General features: G+C 47.1%; 3 protein-coding genes across 3 annotated transcripts in view; 2 read left to right on the top strand and 1 right to left on the bottom strand.

Moving 5' to 3' along the window:
• LOC135806096 (nucleoporin NUP188-like) overlaps positions 1 to 18,615 on the top strand; it is a 42,808-nt gene extending 24,193 nt beyond the window's left edge. Inside the window, exons 37-57 of the mRNA XM_065320242.1 lie at positions 187 to 281; positions 523 to 589; positions 942 to 1,018; positions 1,163 to 1,232; positions 1,817 to 1,966; positions 2,609 to 2,686; positions 4,641 to 4,726; positions 6,029 to 6,177; positions 7,563 to 7,654; positions 7,905 to 8,039; positions 8,560 to 8,628; positions 9,041 to 9,169; positions 9,513 to 9,845; positions 10,276 to 10,416; positions 10,848 to 10,922; positions 12,373 to 13,016; positions 14,214 to 14,292; positions 14,709 to 14,843; positions 15,612 to 15,727; positions 16,209 to 16,338; positions 17,828 to 18,615. Coding sequence (XP_065176314.1) covers positions 187 to 281; positions 523 to 589; positions 942 to 1,018; positions 1,163 to 1,232; positions 1,817 to 1,966; positions 2,609 to 2,686; positions 4,641 to 4,726; positions 6,029 to 6,177; positions 7,563 to 7,654; positions 7,905 to 8,039; positions 8,560 to 8,628; positions 9,041 to 9,169; positions 9,513 to 9,845; positions 10,276 to 10,416; positions 10,848 to 10,922; positions 12,373 to 13,016; positions 14,214 to 14,292; positions 14,709 to 14,843; positions 15,612 to 15,727; positions 16,209 to 16,338; positions 17,828 to 17,989 — 3,012 coding nt within the window. The 3' untranslated portion in view covers positions 17,990 to 18,615. The remainder of the gene's footprint in view (positions 1 to 186; positions 282 to 522; positions 590 to 941; positions 1,019 to 1,162; positions 1,233 to 1,816; positions 1,967 to 2,608; positions 2,687 to 4,640; positions 4,727 to 6,028; positions 6,178 to 7,562; positions 7,655 to 7,904; positions 8,040 to 8,559; positions 8,629 to 9,040; positions 9,170 to 9,512; positions 9,846 to 10,275; positions 10,417 to 10,847; positions 10,923 to 12,372; positions 13,017 to 14,213; positions 14,293 to 14,708; positions 14,844 to 15,611; positions 15,728 to 16,208; positions 16,339 to 17,827) is intronic.
• LOC135806097 (microspherule protein 1-like) lies at positions 18,606 to 21,127 on the bottom strand. The gene has a single exon (XM_065320243.1). The coding sequence runs from the start codon at positions 20,839 to 20,841 to the stop codon at positions 19,036 to 19,038; it is 1,806 nt and encodes a 601-aa protein (XP_065176315.1). The 5' UTR covers positions 20,842 to 21,127; the 3' UTR covers positions 18,606 to 19,035.
• Positions 21,128 to 22,382: 1,255 nt separating this feature from the next.
• On the top strand, positions 22,383 to 23,941 carry LOC135807152 (rRNA methyltransferase 1, mitochondrial-like). Its single transcript, XM_065321183.1, has one exon. The coding sequence runs from the start codon at positions 22,587 to 22,589 to the stop codon at positions 23,601 to 23,603; it is 1,017 nt and encodes a 338-aa protein (XP_065177255.1). The 5' UTR covers positions 22,383 to 22,586; the 3' UTR covers positions 23,604 to 23,941.
• The last annotated feature ends 925 nt before the right edge of the window (positions 23,942 to 24,866 follow it).

Below are 24,866 nucleotides of genomic sequence, written 5' to 3'. Positions count from 1 at the left end.
TGTAAGCGCTTATCTGTCAGCAATAACAGTTACTGTACTGTAGTGCTGCTGATATCCTACAGTGTGTGTGTGTGTGTGTGTGTGTGTGTGTGTGTGAGTGTGCGCGCGTGCGTGCGTGCGTGTGTGTGCATGCGGTTTTACAAGGGTCGTGTCATTGTGGTATGGTTTGTCTCTCTGTGACTGTAGTCCTGTCCAGCTGAACTACGCTGTGCGGCACTGGGATTTCTGTATGGCCTGTGGAAAGATAGACGTGTATCTGCTCTTCAGGCAATAAAGAAAAGGTAACGTGTACCATGACATGGTAGTTTGACAGCACACTTACCATACCTTGCCTGTATTACCTTGTGTTGGCAATGTTCTGAGTCTGCTGCATGTGTGCATTGTATAACTGGTTGCTTGTGTCTTTGGACTTATTTGTGTCTGTTGGCAGTGCTCATGTGCCTGTCGTGTTGTTGTCTTGAATGCAATGACCTTGCTGCCATGTGCCTATGTCCATGTCTGTTTATATTTTGTGAAATGCAGCACTGATTTCTGGACCAACATACTCTCATCACTCTTTGAGGACCTTCCCTCTTGGAAAGAGAATGAGGTAGGTGCATAGTTGCAATGCGTACATTGTTTATAATTTATAAATGAACCCTATATTGTAGGGGAGCGTGTAAACCAAGTGCACTCATGCAGTCCCAGGCTGAATGTCTTGCCAGGCATGGCGTCACGGTTGCTTGCATATGCATGATTGTACTGGTATGGTGTGAGTGCATTTCTGCTGTTAAGAACTTCACCTATAAGTATAAAGAACATGGCGTGCGTTGTATCAGAACTTGACTGTATACAACTTGATGGTGATCGTTTGTGAGAATGAAGGTTTCTTTTTATTTTCCCCGTTTCAGCTGATTTATTGACTAATGCTTTGCTTTGATTGGTGCTGTCCACTGGCACAGGACTTGTACTGTCTACGTGTGAAGGTTGCAACACACATCATTCGTATTTTGACTGTGGAACTCTACTACTGTGACAGGTTAGTTGTCGCCGGCCAGGATAACGATTTTTAAAAGAAGAAAACATCTCTCATTATTGCTCACATGCAGTTTTTAAAAATAATGTCATGCTTATCACGTGGTCTGTTTCACTGCTTCTACTGCTGCTGTGTGTGTTGTTTCAGTGTGAGTACGGGGCTATTACAACAGCTCACTGACCTTTCAGAGAAGAAGCGTTACCTCTATTGGCTTGAGGTAGGTCATTGTTCATTTGACAGGTTTGATGAATGGATGTCATGAGGCAAGTTTATAATATTGGCTACCTGCAATGTGTGTACAGTGTTGTGTGGTGATGCTGGTGCTGGTGATGCTGGTGATGCTGGTGATGCTGGTGCTGGTGATGCTGGTGCTGGTGCTGGTGATGCTGGTGGTGATAATGCTGGTGGTGATAATGCTGGTGCTGGTGATGCTGGTGCTGGTGATACTGGTGGTGGTGATGCTGGTGCTGGTGGTATTTGTAACCTTGTATGGCATCGGCACACACATCCTCGTACGTGCACACATGAATGTGACACAGCACACCCATTCCAGCACCTATTTCCTTTCATTCCTGCTACCACTTGCAGTCTTGTAGAATCAAATTATTTCTTGGTTGAGATGTTGCTGATATGTGCTAAGCTGGCCTTTGCTACACTGTTTGCTTGTTTGTTTACCTGTGTTCCGGTCTCTCTCTCTCTCTCTCTCTCTATCTATCTATCTCTCTCTCTCTCTCTCTCTCTCTCTCTCTCTCTCTCTCTCTCTCTCTCTCTCTCTCTCTCTCTCTCTCTCTTGCCTTACAGCAACTCACACCAGTATGTACCGATGTGGACATGGAGGACGCCGGCGAGAGCAGTGTAGTGTCCACATTGTCCAGCCGCAAGGTGTCTGACAGTCGCTATGAACTGCTGAAAGGCTTGCAGTCTTTGCTGATGATAGCTGTGACGTGTCAGGTATGTCAGCATCAGTGTGGCCGCACACCTACAATTGCTTCTTTTGAAATGGTTTGTATGGGTAGCATGTGGAAACTTCACAAAACCATGCAACTCTTCAAGATGCTTGTGTGCATGCTTACGATTGTTGTCTTTTTTTTTACCGTATTTAAACTTTGTGGTTGAATTTGCCATTATTGTTATACCTTTAGCGCATATCTACAGTGACCCGCTGACATAATAGAGAGGTTCCGGGGTACGATTTTCCGAGGCGTGCTCCATACGATTTTTCGGCACGGAGAATCCGTGTGGACTGGCTTTCATACGAACCATGTTTCGTATGGAGATTTTGCGTCATCGGGTGCAGAAAGATTTTTCGAGTACAAATTTGGTACGAGAAACATCGATTTTCCGCGGGAAGTTTTGATTTCGGTACAAATTTTCAAAATAAAAAGCATAGCGCGGGAATGTGACGTGTTTGCAATCGTAACCTAGGCAATGACGGCAAACACATAAGTTCTGTACTCCGGAACATTTCACTGCTCGAAAACGACGTATAAAAAATCCGTAGCGCCTCTACGGATTTTGGCACGAAAAGTCGTACTCCGGAACCTCTCTAATGATGATCTTCTGTTTACTGATGTGCTTTGCAATGCGATGCAGGCGTCATCGTGCAAGCTGGAGAGTCTGACGGCTTGCTCGGCAATTCTAAACACGGTCCTTGAGACGCTCCGTTCACACGTGAGTTTATGCCACCGGGATATGGTTAAAGGGGAAGTTAAGGCAAAAATTAAAATTTCACCAGTTGTAGTCTTCGGGATGCTGAGTCGAATGGTCTTGGTCCGAGAAAGCTGAGACGCTCCCTTCCTACTTGAATCCCAATCGAACTCGCGCACTTCCACCGAAACTGGGTGACTGCGCCCTACGAGATGGGGATTTGTATGCAAAATGTCACTAAAAGCGCCATTTCGTTCTTATAAAAGCACGGATGACCGCCATTGGCCCATATGTTGTAGTCTTTTGGACGCTGAGTCGACTGGTTTTGGTCCGAAAAGGCTGCGATGCAGCGTTCCTCCTTTATTCCCAATCGAACATGGTTGAACAAGCGGTCACGTGCTCCTGGGTGCCCAAATCACCTGGTCACCACGCCAGCAGGCGACAACTTTCACACCAAGGTTCAACTCGAGTTCAACTCGAGTGACAGGACTGCACCCAAAAAAGGTCAAACAGGCTAGTAAGTTGTACCCTGCACGCATGGTGACCAGTGGTGTACGCAGGAGCACGTGACCGCTTGTTCAACCATGTTCGATTGGGAATAAAGGAGGAACGCTGCATCGCAGCCTTTTCGGACCAAAACCAATTGACTCAGCGTCCAAAAGACTACAACATATGGGCCAATCGCGGTCATCCATGCTTTTATAAGAACGAAATGGCGCTTTTAGTGACATTTTGCATACAAATCCCCATCTTGTAGGGCGCAGTCACCCAGTTTCGGTGGAAGTGCGCGAGTTCGATTGGGATTCAAGTACGAAGGGAGCGTCTCAGCTTCCTCGGACCACGACCATTCGACTCAGCACCCCGAAGACTACAACTGGTGAAATTTTAATTTTTGCCTTAACTTCCCCTTTAAGGCAGGCATAGTGGGATGGTCTAAGACCATGATTGAGAAACAGAGGGTACCAGGTTCAAGTCCTGCTTGGAAGCGGAAGGATTTTTTCCAGCCGTGCTGCGACCCACAGTTAATTGGGAACTCGTGGCCTGGCACGAGGGAAACATGGATGCAGTGAATGGGATTTCGGTCTTTGACCACTTTGTGGTGGGTCTGATCTACTCACCTCCTACCGCTTAGGAGCTGCATCTGCGCCTTGATCCAAGAGGGTGGTGGCGTTCCTGCGGATGCGGAAAACTGGGCCTTTGGCCGAGTCTCACGCGAACCGTGAATTTTTTTTTTTTTTCCCCCTTTAACCCGTTCGTTGGCGGACTTCTCACCCATTTTCTGAAAACCTACCCAGAATGCTTTGCCTGTACTAGAAATGATGTGCCCTCTGCACTCACCCGGCTGTAGCCAAGCTCACTGAGCAAGGAGTCATGTCTCTTTCTGTCTTCATGACCAACACATACTATTGACTAGTACTACAGTGCTGGCAACTGAAATCCGACCCCTGAGCGGTGCGTTCACATTCTAGCGGTCTCTATTTCGTAGTGTTACAATCCTGGGTTGGGTCTTTGCGGTGTGAGCCCACCGCTAAGGGGTCGGATTTCAGTTGCCAGCACTGTACAACTGAAAATAGACAATATTGTTGCTGGGCATTGCACATGCAATTCTATATTGCTCGAAATCCCGTGGTTGCTGCGATGCTGTTGCATGATACTTTTCTGTTGTTGTATGAGTCGTGTCATGAATGCAGAGTACAGTACTGGCCTCCTGTGTGTGAAGTCTCTCTTGAGTCATGGCATGGCTGTGATTTTCACACACGACTTGCGCGCGATGTCAGTTGAAAAAGCTGTGAATGCAACACCGTGCTGTAGCTGCCATTACAACCGTGTATAGCCGCTGTTAATCTGCACTGTTGACGGATACCCAGTTCCACAATTGGGCTACTATTATACAATGTAGTATGTACTGAATAACTCATTGTTGTTTATCTAATACCGAGTTCCTGTTTGTTGTGGCATGCTGTGTTGTTCTGCTCAGATTTCCTCACAACACACTGCGGAGAGTGTACAGTCACCACTTCAGCTGGCCTCATTGTTCCTTTTCCTCTGCAAGAACTGCCAGAGGTAAAAGATCTTGCGACACATATGAGTAATCCAGTGCAGGGCATGCGCTAAGGATTAAAATATGCTCTGACACAATGTCCTGCCAGTTGCAAAAATGGCCGGACATGTCCGGACATGCAACTTTCACATCAAATCACACAATGTTCAGTGTAGAATTAATACCATCGAAATGTTATCACGACGATGCATTTCAGAAGCAGCATGATCTTTGAAGGCTGACGTTTTCAGGTTCCTTGAGCCAACGACGAAGGAGTCAGATAAATTCTTGCTGCTGCGAATTTTATCAACAAAACGGGAACACATCTTACACTTCAAATTTTCGACAATGCTACGATTTGAGGGACTGCGCTCATAGCTCAGCCAAACAGAAGTAGTTGAAAGCTCCCTATCATACTCAGCGACCCACTTGTCACAAGTGGTCGTCTTGACTCGTCTGGGCTTCTTTCCAAGAGGAGCACCCGCATCAGCGGTGCTTGGCTTTCTCTTGCCAGACGACATCACTAATGACTATGCAAGGGCGTCGGAACCGCACCGGCCGGGGCGGCCATGGCCGCCCCACTTTTTCGGCGTTTTTTTATATTTTTTTTAACACACTGCAACAAAGCGCGATGATCTCAGCGCAAACGTGGCAAATCCTTGTCCCCGATCGTGGTTTGTTGCAGAATCAAAAGTCCATGTACACTGAAATGGCACCAAATGCCTGGGAATGCTTGCAATTGGCTTCAATTTTTGAATTTTTTTCCCGGGGGAGGGTAATGTTTGTCCCCGATCGTAGCATCTTCTTGGTTTTTTGCAGAATCAAAAAGTCTTTCATTGTAGTTACCGTACACTGAAATGGCACCAAATGCCCGGAAATGCTTGCAATTGGCTTCAATTTTTGAAATTTTTTCGGGGGGAGGACCCCCGGACCCCCTTCCATGGCCGCCCCACCTCCAAAGTCGTTCCGACGCGCCTGCTATGAGACAAAGGATTGAAGTGCCTTTCTTTTTTGTACTTTGCAAAAAGGTGCGCGGACACTTTGTCCGGATATGTACAAAACATCCGGAAACTGACCGTAAACGGTCGGAAATTGTCCGATGTCCGACCGTTATTTCGCGCCCTGCAGTGTTGCCCTGCATTTATGGGCAGTATGACGAGTCATTATGGTTCAATGTGTTGATGTAACTGGTATGAATAATGGGCTTCAAGGAACTTTGAAAGGTGGCCTATTTATTGTGCTTGTGTAAGCATGCATTGCTGGTATGTACATCTTGCCAACTTGATTGCTTGTTGGTACCTGTTTGTGTGCTGGTCCGTGTGAAGGTCCATTCTTGCCCCTGAACAGGTACTGGACTCTCTGGCGTCATTGCTTGTGCACGCCTTCCAAACAGACCGTGCTGTTGTACAGCTTGCCTGGCCAAACCTATCCGCGTCTCTGCTTATCATCATTCGTTTAGTGCGCAGATATCGCAGTAAGTGCCCTGTAGGACGATTGCAGTGGCGGATCCAGGACTTGGCCGAAGAGGGGGCCCAAGGTATCCGCCGCCCCCCCCCCCCAAAAACAAAACAACAAAATTAATACAACAACAAAGTCCTGAAGTTGTGAAGAGCTGTTGTATTTAGGGTCCAGCGGATTCTGCCGGCAGAAAAATTGGCAGAATTCGGTACTTTTTCTGGTAAGTTTCATGCATGTTTGGTATGTGGATAAAAAAAATGGAGCAGAATTCGAGGAATTGCCCGCCATAAGGTTTGTATGGTTCTGCCAATTTCACTGTTTTTCGAGCAGAATATGCCACCTTTTCGAGCAGAATCCGCCGGTCCCTAGTTTTATTCCATTCTCACGACATTTTCAAACTGCACTGGAACATTTCCACTCGACAGCGGCCGCGACGGACCTTTGGACGGCTCTTCAACGCGAGCTCTCTTATCTACCGGTCCACTGAAGAACGACCTGATGTCAGACGCTTTCCTCTTCATCGCATATCTGAAGGTAACCCGTTGGCTACAAGCGAAGTAGAGAGCTAGAGAGCGTTTAGTTTCTGACAAGTGAAAAAGAAAAAAGGAAGGACGAAGTCGACAGCACCGTGCACCATACAGGACTTCAGCCCAATGCGATCGCTGCACTACTAGTATGTACCAGGCCCTGCATTTTTGGCACGTTTTTCACATGTTTGAAGTGCGGCCGTGTCCTCAGGTCGCAGTGCGTACAGTAGTTGTACACAGCGCGCTGACTAGTACAGTACAGTGCTAGTGCGTGACCCCGGACACGTATAGAAGTACCCAGCACGCGTGACCCACTTGACACGCCAAGTCATTTCGAGCGCTCATTCTATAAATGTTCTACAGTCTACTGTAATCCTAGACCAAGGTCGAAATTTTCAAAGGGGGGCCCAGGCCCCCTGCCCCCCCCCCCCCCCCCTGGATCCGCCACTGCGATTGTGTTCCTTTTCGCTCTTTGATCCGTACACGCTAAAGTTCAACGTGTTACCAGTTTTGTTTGCATGCAGTCTGGCCAGGAAAATTGTAGCAATATGATTCACAGATATGGCTTTACCCGTGCACGCACACACACACACGCACACACACACACACACACACACACACACACACACACACACACACACACACACACACACACACACACACACACACACACACACACGTACACACAGGCACGCGCACGCGCACGCACACACACACATACACCTGGTTGTGGTCTTGTAGTTTTGTATTACCCATAGCCGCCATTGTCAGGGACTGTTGTACGGTTGACCTACTTGTAGTATTCTGCTACAGTCTGACTCTGTACATGACGTGTGTGACCTTACTGCTGCTGTTCCCATATGCTCTGACTCAGAACCACCGCCCGAGGCTGTTGGAGATCTCCTGCAAGTATTCTGTCAGTGTTTACATGCACTACGTGACAATGTTGCAACCAAGAACAGCCAGGTCAGTTGAGTTGATGCGTGAGGGAAAGAAAATGGACTCCTGTGTGGCATGGGTGTTGAATGTCTGTAGGTATGTACAAAGCTAAGTTGCTTGTGTCTTTGGGAGTGCTCAATGCAACAAAGCAGAGCTTACAAAGCAGTTGACAATGGTGTCTGTTCTTGTCCAAACACAGCTGATGGTTTCACTTTCTGAATTGTGCTATTTGAAATTTTGTTTTTGTTGCTGTGTGCTGTGTGCCGTGTACTTGCAGGCACTGTTGACGTCTGTGTATGTCCTGTGTGAGCTGATTCCCTGGTTGCCGACTTCATCACCTGTATGGCGATCAGCTCTGGATCAGTTTGCTATCTGCACTCTGCTCACTCATATACTCGAACACTGCTTGATGGTAAGCAGCAGCGACGGCAGCAGCTATCACCATTTTAGTGCATGATGGCAGGGTCATGTAATATGAAAACTTAGTTTTTTTGTTTTGGAATACTAGTATTCATTGGTTTGAGGGTAAGATGCGAACAGGAAAAGTCTGAAGAAACAATTGACTGTCGCCACCAGGATTTGAACCGGGGACCATCGCCTATGGCTAGTGATGCTCTTTGTTTTTTAGGGTGACATAGTGTGTGTGCTGATGCGAAAGTATGTCGAACTTGAGAGGCCTCACTCACTCACACCATGCTGCTTGTTACTTGTTAGTGCTTACAATGTATATGTAACAGTTATACTTCAGTATGCATGTACTTTGGACTTTCTGTCTCTTCGCTATTCTTTACTCTACTCAGTATCACTATCAGCCTGTGTGCTTGCCACATCTACTCTCTGAATGGCGTTTGATTGTCAATATCTTGATTTGTAGCTTTGCAGTCAAATTGTTTCTTACTTTCTTGTGTTGACTTTCTGTCCTGTTGCTGCAGACTAGAGAGCACCCTGAACTGGTGGAAGCCATTCTGTCTCTCTATGTCGTTCTCTCTCAAATACCAAAGGTAAAGGCCGAGGAGGAAATAACAGCTTTGTCTGGCTATTAGTATTCAGAGGCCATTGATGTCATTTGTATGATGGCAACAGATTGCTGTTGAGCAAAGGATCATGCATCGAAGGGCTCTGTTACCTCGACTCTTTCTGGCCACTTGATGTTTTCAAGAACCCTTGTTTCAAAGTTGTTTATCGTGTTAATGGTATCCCATGCAATCTGACCTATTGACACATACTCTTTGTGTTTTCACGGGTGCATTTTGTATGTGTGTGTGTGTGTATGTGTATGTGTGTGTGTGTGTGTGTGTGTGTGTGTGTGTGTGTGTGTGTGTGTGTGTGTGTGTGTGTGTGTGTGTGTGTGTCCATGCATGTGTGCATGTGTATGCTTACGGCATGCTTTTGTGCGCGTGCACGCGTACGCAGGGCGCAGAAGCCGTTGCAAGTCCATCTCTAGTGCATCAGTTATGTCTTAGTCTTGCGCGGGTACTGGCTATGCAGACAATGTCCAATGGAGCATCGGCCACGCACAGTGCATGGGACAGGCCGACTTCAGTGAGTAAAAGAAACAAACCGAATGATATTGTGCACTTGTATCTTGTGTATGGCAAGCTGCTGCCAGGAGACATTTGTGCATTCAGATGCTTATGTTCTCTATGTGACATGTTACACCTGTGTCAAAGACTAGTTCTGGAACATGCTTTGCTGATTGCTGTGTTTGATAGTGTACCTACAGTCCCATACTGGTGTATTGCTGTGTTTCCGTGCTGTGTGTTGAGAAGGTGGCACGTTTGGTACTGATTTCATGTGTGTGTATGTGTATGTGTACGTGTGTGTGTGTGTGTGTGTGCGTGTGTACGCGTGTGTACGCGTGCGTGTGTATGTGCATGTCGTTCAGGCCCATGCCGTGCAGCAACACACAGCTACAAGTTCTATGACTTCTGGCGCGATGGCCAGCGCAGGTGCCGCAGCAGCATCATCATCATTGTATGCTACTGTTACATCCGCAGCTGGTGGCGAGAGCAATGGCGGCATTAGCAACAGCAGTGGCAGTGGCAGCAGCGGTGTGGGTGTGGGTGGCAGCAGCACACCTGCCACTAGCTCTATGGTATGGTTCAGTGTCTGGTCACTGGCACTGCAGCTGATCACCAATATTCTCACCGCACTGCGACATCACTTCATACAGTCTGCACTGGATTTTGTGTGTGCACATCAAGAACGCCTGGCTGAGGTAAGATCGAGTTCCTTCACATCTTCTGCTTCTTATTCCTATTCAACTTTTTTGCTGCTACGTCTGCCTTTCCATGGGATGTTGCTGTACTATCCCCCTGTTTTGGCAATCCCATTATCCCACCCAGACATGTGCACACTCTGTAGGATGTCAGCATGCATGTGCACACTCTGTAGGATGTCGGCATGCATGTGCACACTCTGTAGGATGTCAGCATGCATGTGCACACTCTGTAGGATGTCAGCATGCATGTGTACTGTTACTATTGTATACCACTATGTATGTGTATCAGTGTGTGTGTATGTGTGTGTATGTATGTGTGTGTGTGTGCGTGCATGTGTATGTGTATGTGCGTGTATGTGTGTGTGTGTGTGTGTGTGTATGTGTGCGTGCGTGTGTGTATGTGTATGTATGTATGTATAATGTGCAGACTCTGGGTTTCATCTCAACACACTGTATTGTGAAGCGGCATGTGGATGTAGTGCGTCATACCACGGCTCTATTACACTGCCTCAGCGCCTTCCATCACCAGTGGCACCTGACTATCCCACAAAACTTCAACGTTCTTCAAGTATGGCAATTTTGTCTAGTGTGCGTGCGTGCGTGCGTGCGTGTGTAGAGGAGGAGGAGGATGGGTTGGGGAGTGGGCAGTGCACTTCTATTTGGCCCGTGATCATGCTCAATAACTCTATATAATCGTCTACATTATGCTCTAGTGTATAATCGTCTACATTATGCTCTAGTGAATACTGTACCCTTTGCAGGATCTCTGGACTTGTGCATAGGCTGTAACACAGGACACAACCCGTATGCACCATGTACACGTACAAGCCGGGCCTGAAAACAACGACAGCAGTGGATACTGGATACTGGATAGTTTGCATTTTGAACTTGCATGAACCTAAAAGTCCTGACCAGTGCCAAGGTTTTGCAGGGACCTACGAAAGGACTGCACATGTCGAGTGTGCGTTGTTGACTGGTTTGCTGTCTGTGCTTGTGTAGGGTGAAGTCCTGCGTTTGTGTCATCGCTGTTGCAGCCTACTGAGTCGACCCAAGCTGCTGTCTCGACTAGCAGAGGTGAGTGTTCATTTGTGAATTGTGATTGTGTGCACCATGTGTTATGCGGTAAGGCCTGTGTTTACTGCACCCTGTCTCACACACAATCCTGTCTTGACGGAGCAAGTTTTGATGCACTGATGTACGGGTACTGACCAGTCATGGCAACAAGCACACTCGTATCATATGAAGAAAAAAAAGGAAAGAGCTAAAAAACAGACAGGAAGTTTTGGCCCAAGTCTCATGTTTACATGTAGCCAGCGGATTTCTATCTGTTCCTTACAACACTATTGCCAGTATTTTGCTTGCACTCTCCCAAGAAGAAACAAGATGGTATGTGTTGTGAGTTGGGACTTTGTCGAGTGTTGCTTGCCGCTCCCTGGCATCTTGCCTCTATCTTCCATCACTTCCATTATCTGTTGCTATTTTCTAGTGGTGAAACAAATGTCAAAACCTAGTAGCCGAATATTCTTTTGCTTAACAAACGAACGTACGAATATTCTTTTTGTAACACGGATGACATCACATGCCCTCCTCTCAGTCATTTGATGGATATTGTCATTACTTTTAGGTATGACAAACGGTAGTGCCACATAAAATGCACTGCCACATATCCTTACTTCGAAGTTCATACATGTTATGTGCAACATTGGCAGTCTAGTATGCACATACATGTGCAAACATGTAGCACAAAGTCATAGGCAGGCTATACGCACTGCACTGTACTGTGTTTGGCGTGCATGTATGTACATGTACTGCATTCGAAGTGACGTCACGAATACTCGAATGCGACTTATTATTGAGAATATTCGAATGTGACCAACCGAACGAATGTTCGAATACTCAAATATTCGTTTCACCACTACAGTATTTTCTGCTGTATTCCAAATTAGGTCCCCTCCTCTATTCTAAATCTTCCCTTTTCTCCCGTGCTTTTTACCCCCATGCTTATGCTTTCCTCCCAATTTGGTGCTCCTGCCATTCGAAGATGCCGAGACCTCTGGTCAGTTGAGCATGGCAGGCCTCACCAGCACCATTTCACCCCATGCTAGCCCCATGCTAGCCCCATGCTAGCCCCATGCTAGCCCCATGCTAGCCCCATGCTAGCCCCATGCTAGCCCCATGCTAGCCCCATGCTAGCCCCATGCTAGCCCCATGCTAGCCCCATGCTAGTCCCATGCTAGCCCCATGCTAGCCCCATGCTAGCCCCATGCTAGCCCCATGCTAGTCCCATGCTAGCCCCATGCTAGCCCCATGCTAGCCCCATGCTAGTCCCATGCTAGTCCCATGCTAGCCCCATGCTAGCCCCATGCTAGCCCCATGTATGTGCCTGCCGGTGAGTTGTGTATCTTGTAAAAAAAATAAAAAATAAACGTATGTTTGTTAATTGCCATTTTACGTATGTTTTTGTTTGTGTTTGTGTTTGTTTGCTTGTGTGCATGTGCGTGCTTGCGTGTATGTGTATTTGAAGTCGGGTCATGACATTGGCCACTACGACACTAGTCAGGCTCGGCTGATGCTTCGTCGCTTGTCTGCCTCACCGCCTGCTTCCCAGCGCACTCCCAGCACTGCGCAGGCCTCTGCAGGCCTCGGCAAGACAGGTACTGTGTCTACAAGTAACACTCAAGTCGTTCGTGGACTCGGTGCGTCGTCTTCTACAAAGAGTAATGCTTCACCAATTGCAGATCAAACAAACATTGTGTCATCGACCACAGGCGACGATGGTGACGATGATGACGATGATCGTGCAAGGTCCAAGCGAAAACGAGGCAGTCTTGCGACCGGTGGTTCGGCTGCAGCAACAGCGTCGTCTCTTCTCAAGACGACGACAGCATCTACCTCATCTGGCTTGACGCTGGGATCTTCAGCAGCGCTGTCCCAGATGAAAACCAGCACTGCATCGTCCTTGTCCAGCACAGCTGGTGCATCTAGCACATCTAGTAGTAGCACTGGCACATCGAACAGCAGCAGCAGCAGCACACAGCCACAGTCTATACCTGTAACAACAGGCAATGCAGGCAGCAGTCGCGGGCTGCGGCGTTCGCGCTTGTCTTTCAGTGAAGAAGACCCAGAGCCAGAGCAGGTCAGCCAGAATGCTCTCAACCTGCAGCGTTGGTGAGTTTACTGTTAGCTGGCTTTCAATGTGTTCTCTCAATGCAGAACATTTGCTGCTATTGCTGCTCAGTGAAATCCAGCCCCGTCACTGAAAATGAGTCAGCGCTGTGCCTAACACAAGTTCCCAACTACCTCTGTGAACACCGGGCTGTTCACTGATGCAAGATGCCAGCTTGCTCATGAGATGAAACTGCCTTTAGTTGAGCACAACTTCATGCGTACATGATTGTACCTTGGATAGTTTTGAAGCGGTTTGTGTAGCATAGATAGTGTTGGAGATGTAGATAATGTCACCAGCTATTCTAAGGCATACTTGCCAACCCCTGGCAAACAGTTTCCTTGACACCGATGAGGTTTTCCTTGATTTTGCCCATTTTTTCCTTGATCTGCACAAACATTCGCAAATAGTACAGCATGTATGACAAAACGTACTTATCTTGTTCAAGCGCTAACTCAAGAGTTTTTGCTTGCTATAGAGCTTCGTTGTGGGCATAACACTTGTAGCTGCTATGCTCACTATCATTGAAAAAACTGAAAATCAACAAAAAAAGGTGCTGAGGGACATTTTTCGAAAATCCGGTAGATGTTAGAACTTTTGCCATATTCCGGGACGAAAGTGAGTTTTCCTGGATTTTCCCGGAAATTCCGGTAGGGTTGGCAAGTATGCTTTTAAAGGTTGCCTTTTTCTATCCTCACGATCACTATTCTGTGTGACTTGCTGAATAGACTTCGCCACATGCTGTACATGATTGACTACTAGTATGTTGTAACTTGCGGGCATGTCACAGGTCAGATTCAAGGACACTTTGTGTGGCGGGCATCTCCCGCCTTGCCTTGCTGGCTTGGGGATGTTGAAGAATGAACTGATTTCTATAAGTGCTACATCCCGATTGTTCTTCACCTTGGCTCGCTTGGAAGGTTAATTTGGGGCAATACAGGCTACCGAAAAATGGGCATACCAGTAGATGATGGAATGGGCATACCAGTAGATGATGGAATGGGCATACCAGTAGATGATGGAATGGGCATACCAGTAGATGATGGAATGGGCATACCAGTAGATGATCGAATGGGCATACCAGTAGATGATCGAATGGGCATACCAGTAGATGATCTTGTACGTGTACTTGCCACTTATACATACCACCACTCATTCTTGTCCCAATGTATGTCATGTGCCCGTGTATTCTCTTACAGCTTGATCCACATCATCGGGGACTGCTTGGGATTCATCCAGCGCCTCACACCGTCGATCTCAGACATTCTTCTCAACACCGTGAGTGCATGTTGGTGATTGTTGACTAGCTGTGCAACACAGTGTCCTGAGTGTGCAACATCTGCAGCCAGGAATGTATATCTCCTCCCATCCGAGCTTTAGGCTACTTCTTGGCAAATAATTGTTGTCCGAAGCCTTCCTTCCTTCCCTAAACTTTGGAAAACTGCTTTACTGTGACTGGTGACTAAGCCCCGACTTGGTAGAGACCGATGGCAGTGAAGACTCACACTGTGGACTGTCTCATTTTTGCCATAAATTGTCAGTGAACACTCGCAGTGTTTGAAGTAGAGTCATTTTGTAACATATTGTATCTATGTCTGGAACTCTATTGCTACCCAGGTGGTGACAACTTTGTTAGCCACGAGAAAGATTTCTGTTCTTTGTTTTGTGTGTGTGGTCCTTCACTGTTTTGCCAGGCGCTGGACAAAGCAGATAGTCCGCTCTTGTTCACGTGTAACTTTGACACTGTCCCTTCACTGGATGAACACGATAGTGTTTCTTTCGGCGATGCTGTTGCTTGTGTGGAAGCCTGCATCAGGTTTCTACCACGGGTACGTTGTGTGTTTGCTATGGCTTTCGCAAATGGTGTTGTGATTTTGGATGCTTAGCTTTTACCCCATCGCATCTGTAGTTCCGTGTGCTTGGTATTGGTGCCTTCCCCGAATAGTAGGTGCTAGAATTCTCCTGTGGTACGTGCTACTCGCTTGCTTGCTGATGTACGTTTAGCATGCTACTGTAAAGCGAGTCATGTTTGCGACGTGTACAGTCATGTTTGCAGTTTATGCCAGGTGTGCCAAAGCCACACACATCCCGAATCACCGGGTATGGAGTCACGAGGCTGTAACGCAATATCAAGCATATCAGACTTCCCCTGAAATCGCAAACTTTGATTTTCGCACCTTCGAATAGAAATGAAACTAATTTTCATCTGACCTTTGTTGAAACTTCAATCGCAATCGTATATTGATGCCAACTGGCGTCAACTTCTAAAATGCAAGGACTTGTTGTCGCGCACATTACTTGCCGTGCTCTTGGACTCGGTATACTCGGTGTAGTCAGTGTAACAAGTTGATGGCACGCTATCATACCTTGTTTGTTCTTGAGCTGTATGACTGTACATGTATGTAGACCAATTGTCTACACCGCCGTGCCGCTACTAGTACGTTGTACTCTTCTATGGTTGTGTTGTGCTCAAGTAACGCTGCTTGGACTTGAGTATGTGTGTGTGTGTGTTCTAGCTTTCGGTCATCATTGAAAACCATCTGTGTTTGTGCGTGCGTGCCTGTGTTTGTGCATGCGTGCATTTGTGTTTCGTTCAGGGCGCCTCATCGCACGTCACCTCTCCCCGTAAGGCACGGCGGCTGACCAAGGAAGTTGGATCACCAACTAAATCACCAACTAAGTCACACTCCTCCAAGTCCACGATGCATGATCGGTGAGATCATACTTTTCAAAGCACTTCTGAAGTGTTTGAAATTTTGTTATGGTATCATTTGCCATCCTACTTGAGAATTAACTGTATGAAAGCCATATACCTGTGTACTGTGTACTGGTGACCATTATACATCTGGAGCCTACATCACATGCATTCCACTTTTTACTTCAAGTACTGTTGACCATTATACATCTCCAGCCGACATCACATGCATTCCACTTTTTACTTCAAGTACTGTTGACCATTATACATCTCGAGCCGACATCACATGCATTCCACTTTTTACTTCAAGTACTGTTGACCATTATACATCTCCAGCCGACATCACATGCATTCCACTTTTTACTTCAAGTACTGTTGACCATTATACATCTCGAGCCTACATCACATGCATTCCACTGTGTACTTCAAGTACTGTTGAGTGCTTGCCTTGACATGACACACAGTGTATGTGTGATTGTGTACCCACATGTGCTTGCAGTACTCAAGTCATGTACGTGGTGGAGTCCGCCCTGCTTGTACTGATGGTGCAGGCAGGTAGTTACCTGCGACATCCCGACATGGATGCTGACCAGAAGAGAGCCATGCAGTGGGAGCTCAGCTCTATGATGGTATGATTTACCCTCGAGTCTGTTACTGTGCGATGTTGCTGCTGGTTAAAGCACAATCCACAAGGTCATTCTCTGTGACATGCGGCTTGCGACACTTACGGCAAGAACTTGCCTATTGTACATGTACGCTGTCACACATAGGTGTAGTTAGGGAGGTTTCGCTCTACGGAATTACGTATGAAAATAACGTTGGAACTGCACGTAATTTTCATACGTAAAAATCAGAGCTGTTGGGTTTAGCTCTACGTGATTTCTCCACGACTGCTAAACATGCCTTGTTGCTTGGAGACGCGTTGGCTGCATGCGCCCACCGCATGCACTACGAACCGAAACCGCGTTTTCCATCTTATTTTGTACGTGGTGTACGGTGTGTGTACCTTGTGTTTCGCGCGGCTTGAACTTTGCCCTGGATAAATCCGGAAATGCGAAAAAATATTACAATAAGTCCTACAGAGGACCCAACGTAGGAAAGAGCTTTCCTACGGAAATCCGCAGAGAGATTTACGTATGAAAGTTGCCCTCGCTCCCCGGCGCGTACGACATACGGATTTTCATACGTAATTACGTACAGCGAAACCTCCCTGTTGTCTCCGAAAGGTTCTCACTATACACAAGAGTACATAAACCAGAGTGTGCAACTGTGCATATCAGATCTGAAACAGCGCAGTTCGTGCACTACGTCACCCTGATGAGGGCAGCCAAGCCACCACTTGCGTGCAGCTCAATTTTTCGGGTTTCACAGCTCGGAAATCAGCCTAGTTTGCATGATTTTAGACGTCCTGTTTTAGGATTTCGGTGTTTTTGTGTGACTGCATGCCCTGCGTACATCCACTGGCAAGTAAATTCACCAGGCTATCCGCATCAAAAAACCGAAATCAGGACAAACTCAATGACCTGCACCACCGTGACTAGTTACACAACTTTTCACCGTACCTGTGGCTTACCATGCCATCAGAAATGACGTACTGCACGAATTACGCTCCCACAGGAACCATCCCGAGTTGCACACTCTGGTTTATGTACTCTTGCTGTACAGTATTGTTTTTTTTAACTGTTACAGACTTTTGTCATATGGAGGATTTGCCCTTGTTCATACTCTGCAGTGCCACATGTACTTGAAGTATGCAAGACATTGGCAAATCATGCTGGAGTGTCATATGAAACCCAGGGGAAACTTACTTTGAAGTACATGTAGTAGTGACTGTCAACAGACATTCTCTGCTGCCAGTCGCTTGTATGAAGGGAGCGTGTGCCCTTACAGCGAACTTTTCGCCACCTATTGAAAGGTTGAAGTCCACGTTGATGGGGGATCATGCAACCCTGGAGATGGGAGAGTTGGAGTAGATCTACCGGTATATTGCTGAAGGACACCTGACCTGTTGCAGCAGGTCACAATTCAATGGGCATATGTTTAGATGGAATGGATGTACGTCTGAAGTAGAGTCAAATAAATAATACTTGTTTTATTGCTTTCTGTGTATGTGTTCAGGGCAATCTGCTATCGTTGCTCTCTCGTCAACTTCACACACGTAACGCAGCTTCATCTCCTGAGTACAAGAGTTCCCGTGATGCGTCTCTTTTCTCAATGGAGAATAGTGAGCAGTCTTTCCTGGCATTGGCTGAGGCGTTCGTCAAAACAGTGCTGCACTAGCAGGATCCGTGCTGTAATTATCTCCCTCACTTTGCTGACTTGACTTCTCCTTGATGCCTCTACAACTCATACTTGGCTATTTGATTTGAAGTGCTGAAGGACTGCTTATTTGGCAGTTTGCTGAACATTAGGTCGCTTCTCCTTTTCAGAATGTAGCAGTGTTGTGTGACTGCCTGACCCTGTTTTTTTTTTAAATCTTTCCTTTCAACATGCTTGTGTACATACCCAATCCTGTTTGTTCTGTTCTGTGTGATCTAGCTCTTCTGGCACTTGTTTGATCATCTATCTCTCTCTCTGTCTGTCTCTTCTTTCATGCACTGTTTATCATGGTGTAGAAACCCCACGTGTAGCTGCTGGCAGTGAGAACACACTACAATTGTACTGATATCCATGACCAGATTCTAAACATGGCCATCCTGCATTCATACATAATAGTAATACAAACAGTACCCAAACTCGTGAAACTGTGTCTGATCTGTCCATCGTTCTGAAAATTTATTTTCTTTCGCTTTGAACCTGGGTCTAATAGTTTTGTCAGATGAACACAGTTGCAGTGATGTCCCTGAATACTGGATTTATACGTCTCCTTTTTCATTTTTTCAACAATGGACGACTGTCAAATCTGAGCATGTGTTCAATGTTGGAACTGAAGATGGATTGTAGAAAGGAGGAAGAAAATGCACTTTGTTGAAGCTATCAATAACAGTAAAACACACACACAAATATACTGTGGGTGACATTCACCAATATGAAAGCTAGAGGCAAGGATAGAGGCAAGGATGGCATGCAAGGGTGGCATGCAAGACAGCCGGATTGAATACAGTATAAAAACCCACCATAGTGAAAACGATAAAAACTGACCAAGCTGTAGCGTCAAATTAATCAGCAGAACCCATAGGTTATAGCAGCAGCAGCAGCAGCAGCAGCAGCAGGGACAACCACTGCCTGTGTACAGACAAACTAAGTGACTGCAGCACACAGGACCACGCACACACACGCACACACACACACACCCTCACGAGCAAACAACGTCGGTAGCTGAGGTATCAAGATTCCATCTTGATAGGCTTCTCTGCAGAGCTTACACTGTCTTTGACTGCTGATGCAGGAGCAGCAGTTGTATTAGCTGCACTACTGGCAGAGGCTGGTAGAGACGCAGAAGAACCAGCTGGAGTAGATGATGCTGCTGCCGTGGCAGATGGCTGGCATGCCGTTTCTTTATTCCTGGCCAGGGTCTCGTGGACAACCGGTACATTGATAAGGAAAATGAAGGACAGTGAACATACCTCCACGATGCAGTTGTGATGTAAGCGAGCGCGCTCCAGTGGCAGAATGGGCTGGCCATTGACATAGATGGCCCGTTTGCCTTCACATGTCAGGTAGAAGTGTGCGTCGTCCTGCAGCTGAACAGTGGCGTGTCGACGTGATACTTTGAATGCTGGCCCTTCCAGCGACAGGTCTACATCGACCGTATGGTCCACTGTGTTGCGCCCTATGGTCATGGACAACGAGCGCATAAGGTAGCGCACGTTGACGCCGCGCAGTACAGCCAGTGTCAGCTGATCCATCTCCATCTGCCCGGTGGAGCCCTCCAACATCTCCTGAAATTTTGGCAGGTCAGACTCCAATTGACGAATGGCAGCCTTCTGCTGGCGATCGACTTGAGCAAGTTCCTTCTCGCGATTTGGGTCTGTGCTCATCTCGAGCAACTCTTGATCATTAAGATGATCTTCAGTATCAGTGAACATCATGATATGATCGTCATCCAGTACCTTAGTACCCGGATGCAGCCGCTTAGCACGCATCTGAAGGAAGTGATAACGCAGTGCCTTGGCTGTGCGACGCGGATGGAAGATGGACCGGTGCTGCGCTAGCAGGTTGGTGAAAGTACTGAGCTCGGCAGCATCATTGTACGGCACAGTGCCCAGAATGTTCTCCTCTTCAACGCTCCACAGCACGTTTGACGTGGCAGCTGCCTGCTGTTCCGGATGCAAGTCGCGTATACGGGCCATGGCCAGACGACTGGCTCGTGCATCGTACAACAATGTATGCCAGCGTTCCTGGATGTCATGAAGGCTGAAGCTACAAGAGAACTTTACACCGATATGCACAAGATTTAAATCATTGGTTTGCTGGACAGCAGTTATTAACGACAGGTCATCAGATGCCAGCCATCGTCCAACTTCCTTCACCGGCTTAACCTTCTTACTCAGCTTGCGATAGGTTGCCTTCACCGGGGGTGTTTTCTTTTCTCCGCCGCTCGATGTCTTGCCAGCAGCACCAGCACCCTGACTGCTAGTTGACGTTGCTGCCGTCGTCGTTGTTGTCGTTGCTGCTGCTGTGCTAGAAGAAGCACTGCTACTGCTGCTGGCAGCGGCAGCAGCAGCTTGCGACTGACTGCCTGGCTTTCTGCCTGGACCGGATTTCTTCGTTGTCGACTTAGCAACAGGAGTTTTCACAGGGGCTGGTTGTTTAGCTACAGGCGTTTTCACCACTGGTGGCTTGACAGGAGCAGCACTGCTTTCCACAACCTCGTCGTCGAAACGTTTTCGTCGTATCGGTCTAGACGATGTCCTACGTTGAGGGGCTGGCGATGGGTTCTTCTTAGACTTCTTGGCCAAGGACTCCAGGTCACTTGATGCAGATCGTTTAACAGGTGACTTTACCCGCACTTGACCATGCAATGCACTAGAACTACTGCTAGGAGACTTCATGACTGCGTGCATTGATCTGGCACTGACATCCCTTGGTGGTGATTGAAATGCAACGGGAGATCTCAGACCACTTCCAGTGGCCGTAGTCTCAGATGAACTGGACGTTGCCGCAGACGTTGCAATAGGCTCCCCATCCATCCTTCCAAACCTCTCCCGTCTATCAGTACTAAACGGTTTTCGAAATCTCAGCTCGAACAATTAGAATTTCATAAAGAAATAGGATTGCTTGTTGAAAGTCGCTGAAAGGTGCATTCAAAGTGACTACAGAAACACATCAATGAATGCGTTAACGTCGGTCAAGCTACAAATGAAGAAGAGAAGCACTCAGACTAGGGTTTCCAGTACAGTGTCAGTAGCCACTGCTTGGAACAAAGTATTGGTACGAACCGACTTCATTCGGTTTCTCTGGTCTTTTTTGTTGTGCTTTCATGATGCATAATCACTGTACCTACCCTATGCATGAGCCTAGGCTATGTACCTGATGTACAGTCCTGTACTGCTGTAGCTGTGTAGATCTACTATACGTGTACGTGTGCTTTGGCTTTTGCTTTGTATCAAGTCAAGAGTTATGAACTCTTGTGTGTGGCTAGGCTGTTGTTTGCTGTTTCTTGTGTTATGTGGAAGGCCCGCGATACCTGACTGAGCTGCTGGATGCATGCTTGGCCCGGCCCGCGCGGCGCGCGCCTGTTACCTCGCTGAAGTGTCACTGCGCCGCCGCGACGCAGACTCAAAAGTATCGCTAACTAGCGCACGGAGCGCGCAGCCGGGGTTTTATAGCGCGCCCTGCGCAGTCATGATTCAATAGACATCCTTAGCAAAAGTACGATAACGCTAATTTTTACGGTACTCACTCCCAGCCGTGACAAAAGACGTTATCGGATAACGGAAAAACGTTACAGAGCTCAAAATAACGGGCCGACGTTCGTTATGGAAATTCTGCAAAAATGCAAAAACTCGCATTGTTTTGTAACTGGCGGGAGATAAAAAGCACGTCGTGCAGATCGAGATGAGATCGAGAGTCGAGATTGCTTCCTCTTGTGACATTTAGCTTTTTTGGCGAGTTTTGCCTTTCAGTTGACAATTTCTGCGTTTTCTGCTTCGTGCCTTTCTCCCTCTATCCCATCTGGAAAACAAAGGACCAGTTCCACGGCACTCCTGAGGAAGAAATTCATCGGCCTCTCCCAGACGTGCTGGAGCTGGTGAACCCTTACAGTCTTCGGTGCTGCGTTTAGGAAAGGGTTTCCAAGGACCTGGGAACAGCGAAAACTCATTTTCCCCGTGCTTTTGCTATTCCAGAGTAAAATACCTCGCCAAGGTATTCTTTCGGAACGACAGCAAACTAATCCCTGGTTCAAAATTTTGAATTTCCCGCACCTGTCTTCACGAAAATTCATATCGCCATGGTTGTCACGACTACTTCGTCTCAACTATAACGTACTTTGTGCTAAGGGAAAAGTCAGCTTGAACGATCTGAAGTACGGAAAGGTTTGCGTTTACGTTAGCGTTTTTTTAGCTAAGGATATCTACTGACATAAAAAGTCATTGTTCGGGTGGGTGAACGACCAATCGGCAATCGGCCATGGCATGAGGCCATGACTACAGTAGTTGACGTCATAAACGATAAAAAATAATGTTGCATATGCATGAGATACATGACTATTTTGTAGAGATATCTCACATCAATTTCAAAAAAATTAATAGAGTTCATTGTGAGGTACCGTAATAGTTAGCACTTCGTTTTCACACGACTCAGCTCAGGCACAGTTACATAATCAGTCATTGCATACACTTTTTGCTGTGCGACCATCTGCACTGGCTGCCTCTGCAGGAATTCCTGACGCTTCGCTCCAGGTTGTTCTGCATTTTACAGGCAACTTCCGGCCATGAACTGCAGATTGCTCACTGCTGCACCACTAGTCCGTTTTAGTTGTAGATTAGTATCTAGAGTAATCCAAACTCCTTGCAGAACGTGTTCCTCTAGTAGAGAGGATGACATAAGGAACTACATAAAAGAATCATACGTCCGAATTGGAAAAGATGCTGCGCCCCCTCCTGTAATACGTGGAGATGTTGTTTATGGTACACTGCCCTGTATGGCAGCAATTTCTGGTCAAAAGCGACGCGTGCATCGAGTGTTTGTACCGTCCTCACTACGTTCCAGGGATGGGAGAAGGGAGCTGACATATGCATTGCAAGACATCCTGGCTACAGTGAGGAATGTTCATCCAACAGCCCTGCATCCATTGCCGGAAAAATATATGTATGAGTGCTTATCCCAATGCGGTGTCCACGAATATCCAGACCATGAAGGCATTGCGTTGGAGCTTGAGCCTCTCCATGCCCGGCCGCTCATCAGTAACAGAGAGCTGTTGAGGATTGCCAACCGGGATACTAAGACTGGTGCACCGCCCTTGGTCCTAGCATGTCCATTTGCCCAAGACATGACTAATCTTGGTCATTTAATACGGATTGCTTACTACTATGGAGTGCACACCGTATTAGTATCAAGCAGATTTCGCCAGGCTCAAGCAATCAATGCTATTGCATCTTCAAGTAGCCAAGGCGCTGTTGATCTTGTTGATATGGTTGCAGTTAAGGGCAAACTGTCCATCAGCTTGGAGGAGTGGAAGCGGAAATTTCGTATCGTTGGCACGGTTGGAATGGGTTATGCAGGGGCAGTTCCTCTGTCAGAATTCAAGCATGACGGCCGCCCTGTACTGCTGATAATGGGCAGTGAATCGAAAGGCATAGCTGATCCACTAGTCGATATCTGCACTGATCTGGTGACGATTCCAGCCTGTGAGGTGAGCAATGAGGCAACCGGCTCTGGGGTTTTAGAGTCTCTCAATGTGTCAGTTGCAGCATCCATTCTTCTTCACCATATTACTTCATCAGCATGATAAGAATTTGGACTGCCCTCCCCTAGACGGAGCATGTTGAACTTTGTGGTGTTGTCATAGCAAACTGGTCTATTTCAAGTAGTGCGTTCAACTTCATTATATTGGCAACATTGACACCGAGAGTTTTGAGTTTAGTACCATCTTGACCTGTACGGCCAATGCTTGAACTTACAGCGTCTTTCCTTGTTTGTTGGTTTTAACTATTCATGTACTAATCGTGTATCATTGTAGTGTGGCGCTGCAGTGCAGCACTGCCAACTGCGATACACTGTGATGAACTAGAAGAGCAGCTCAGTTTGCTCATATCATGCTTTCGCTGTGCGAGGCAGGCTACGATAGCACAATAACTGTGTGTGTTTTTGTGTGTGTGTGTGTGTGCGCGCGCATGCGCACGTGGACCCGACTGCAGCCAGAAGCCGGTTGGCAGGGCTTCGGCCGCGTGCCTGTATGAACTGTGTGTGTATACGGGGTTAAAGCGTTACCTATGAATGTAATCCAAAGTTGTTATATCAATAGGTAGACTCTACCTCAACCAACTATATCTTTTGCAAGAATAAAGCAAGGTGTACCCGGGAAACCATACCCCCTCCCCCCCCCCCCCCCCCCCCCCACACACACCTCCACAGAGTCCTACCGAGTACCAAGGGTCTGAACCAGGGGCACGACCCCTTTGGTTCATAACATTATTATAATTATGGCCACAAGACCGAGACGCAGCTAGCTGGTTCCGGGTTCATTCCGCCTGTTTTATTTGATGGGCTCTCCCGCACTTTTCAGGTGCTTTTCCTAGAAGGGCAGATCGGAGAAGGGGAAGTGAAGAGTGCTAGTGGTCGTATTCAGTAGGGAGTAGACTGCCACAGTGAACTGGTGTTTAGCCCTGAGAGTCAAACCAGTACTGTCCGAGTGTCCCTCATGATCTAGTGAGTTAGTAGTGAGAGTAATCACTAGTAATATTGTAATAAAATTAATATCATCACAACTTACTTGTACTGTTGTAGTACAGTCAGGCCTGCAGGGAGCCCTAATATTAATAGCAAGAGTACTGGGGTTATGTACTCTTGATAATAGTATATAATCATTGTGTACTGACTGTAGCCTATAGTGTAGAGGAGACGGCTCGATACCGGGACGTTTTGACAGCCAAATTTGTATAGACCCAAACCGATCATCAGCGTTGATTTTTCACTCGAAATATGTTTGTGGAAGGAAACTGGCATGTTGAAGTTTGCTCTGGGGCCAGAGTGAATCGAACTGAGCCACTCC

The sequence above is a fragment of the Sycon ciliatum genome, chromosome 1, assembly GCF_964019385.1.
Source record: "Sycon ciliatum chromosome 1, ocSycCili1.1, whole genome shotgun sequence".
Taxonomy (NCBI): domain Eukaryota; kingdom Metazoa; phylum Porifera; class Calcarea; order Leucosolenida; family Sycettidae; genus Sycon; species Sycon ciliatum.
The sequence above is the reverse complement of the archived record's forward strand: the minus strand, read 5'-3'. Positions and strand labels throughout refer to the sequence as shown.

What these genes read in the sequence shown, in the direction of transcription:
- LOC135806097 (XM_065320243.1), bottom strand. Translation starts at nt 20,841, where the DNA reads ATGGATGGGGAGCCTATTGCAACGTCTGCGGCAACGTCCAGTTCATCT.
- LOC135807152 (XM_065321183.1), top strand. Translation starts at nt 22,587, where the DNA reads ATGAACTGCAGATTGCTCACTGCTGCACCACTAGTCCGTTTTAGTTGT.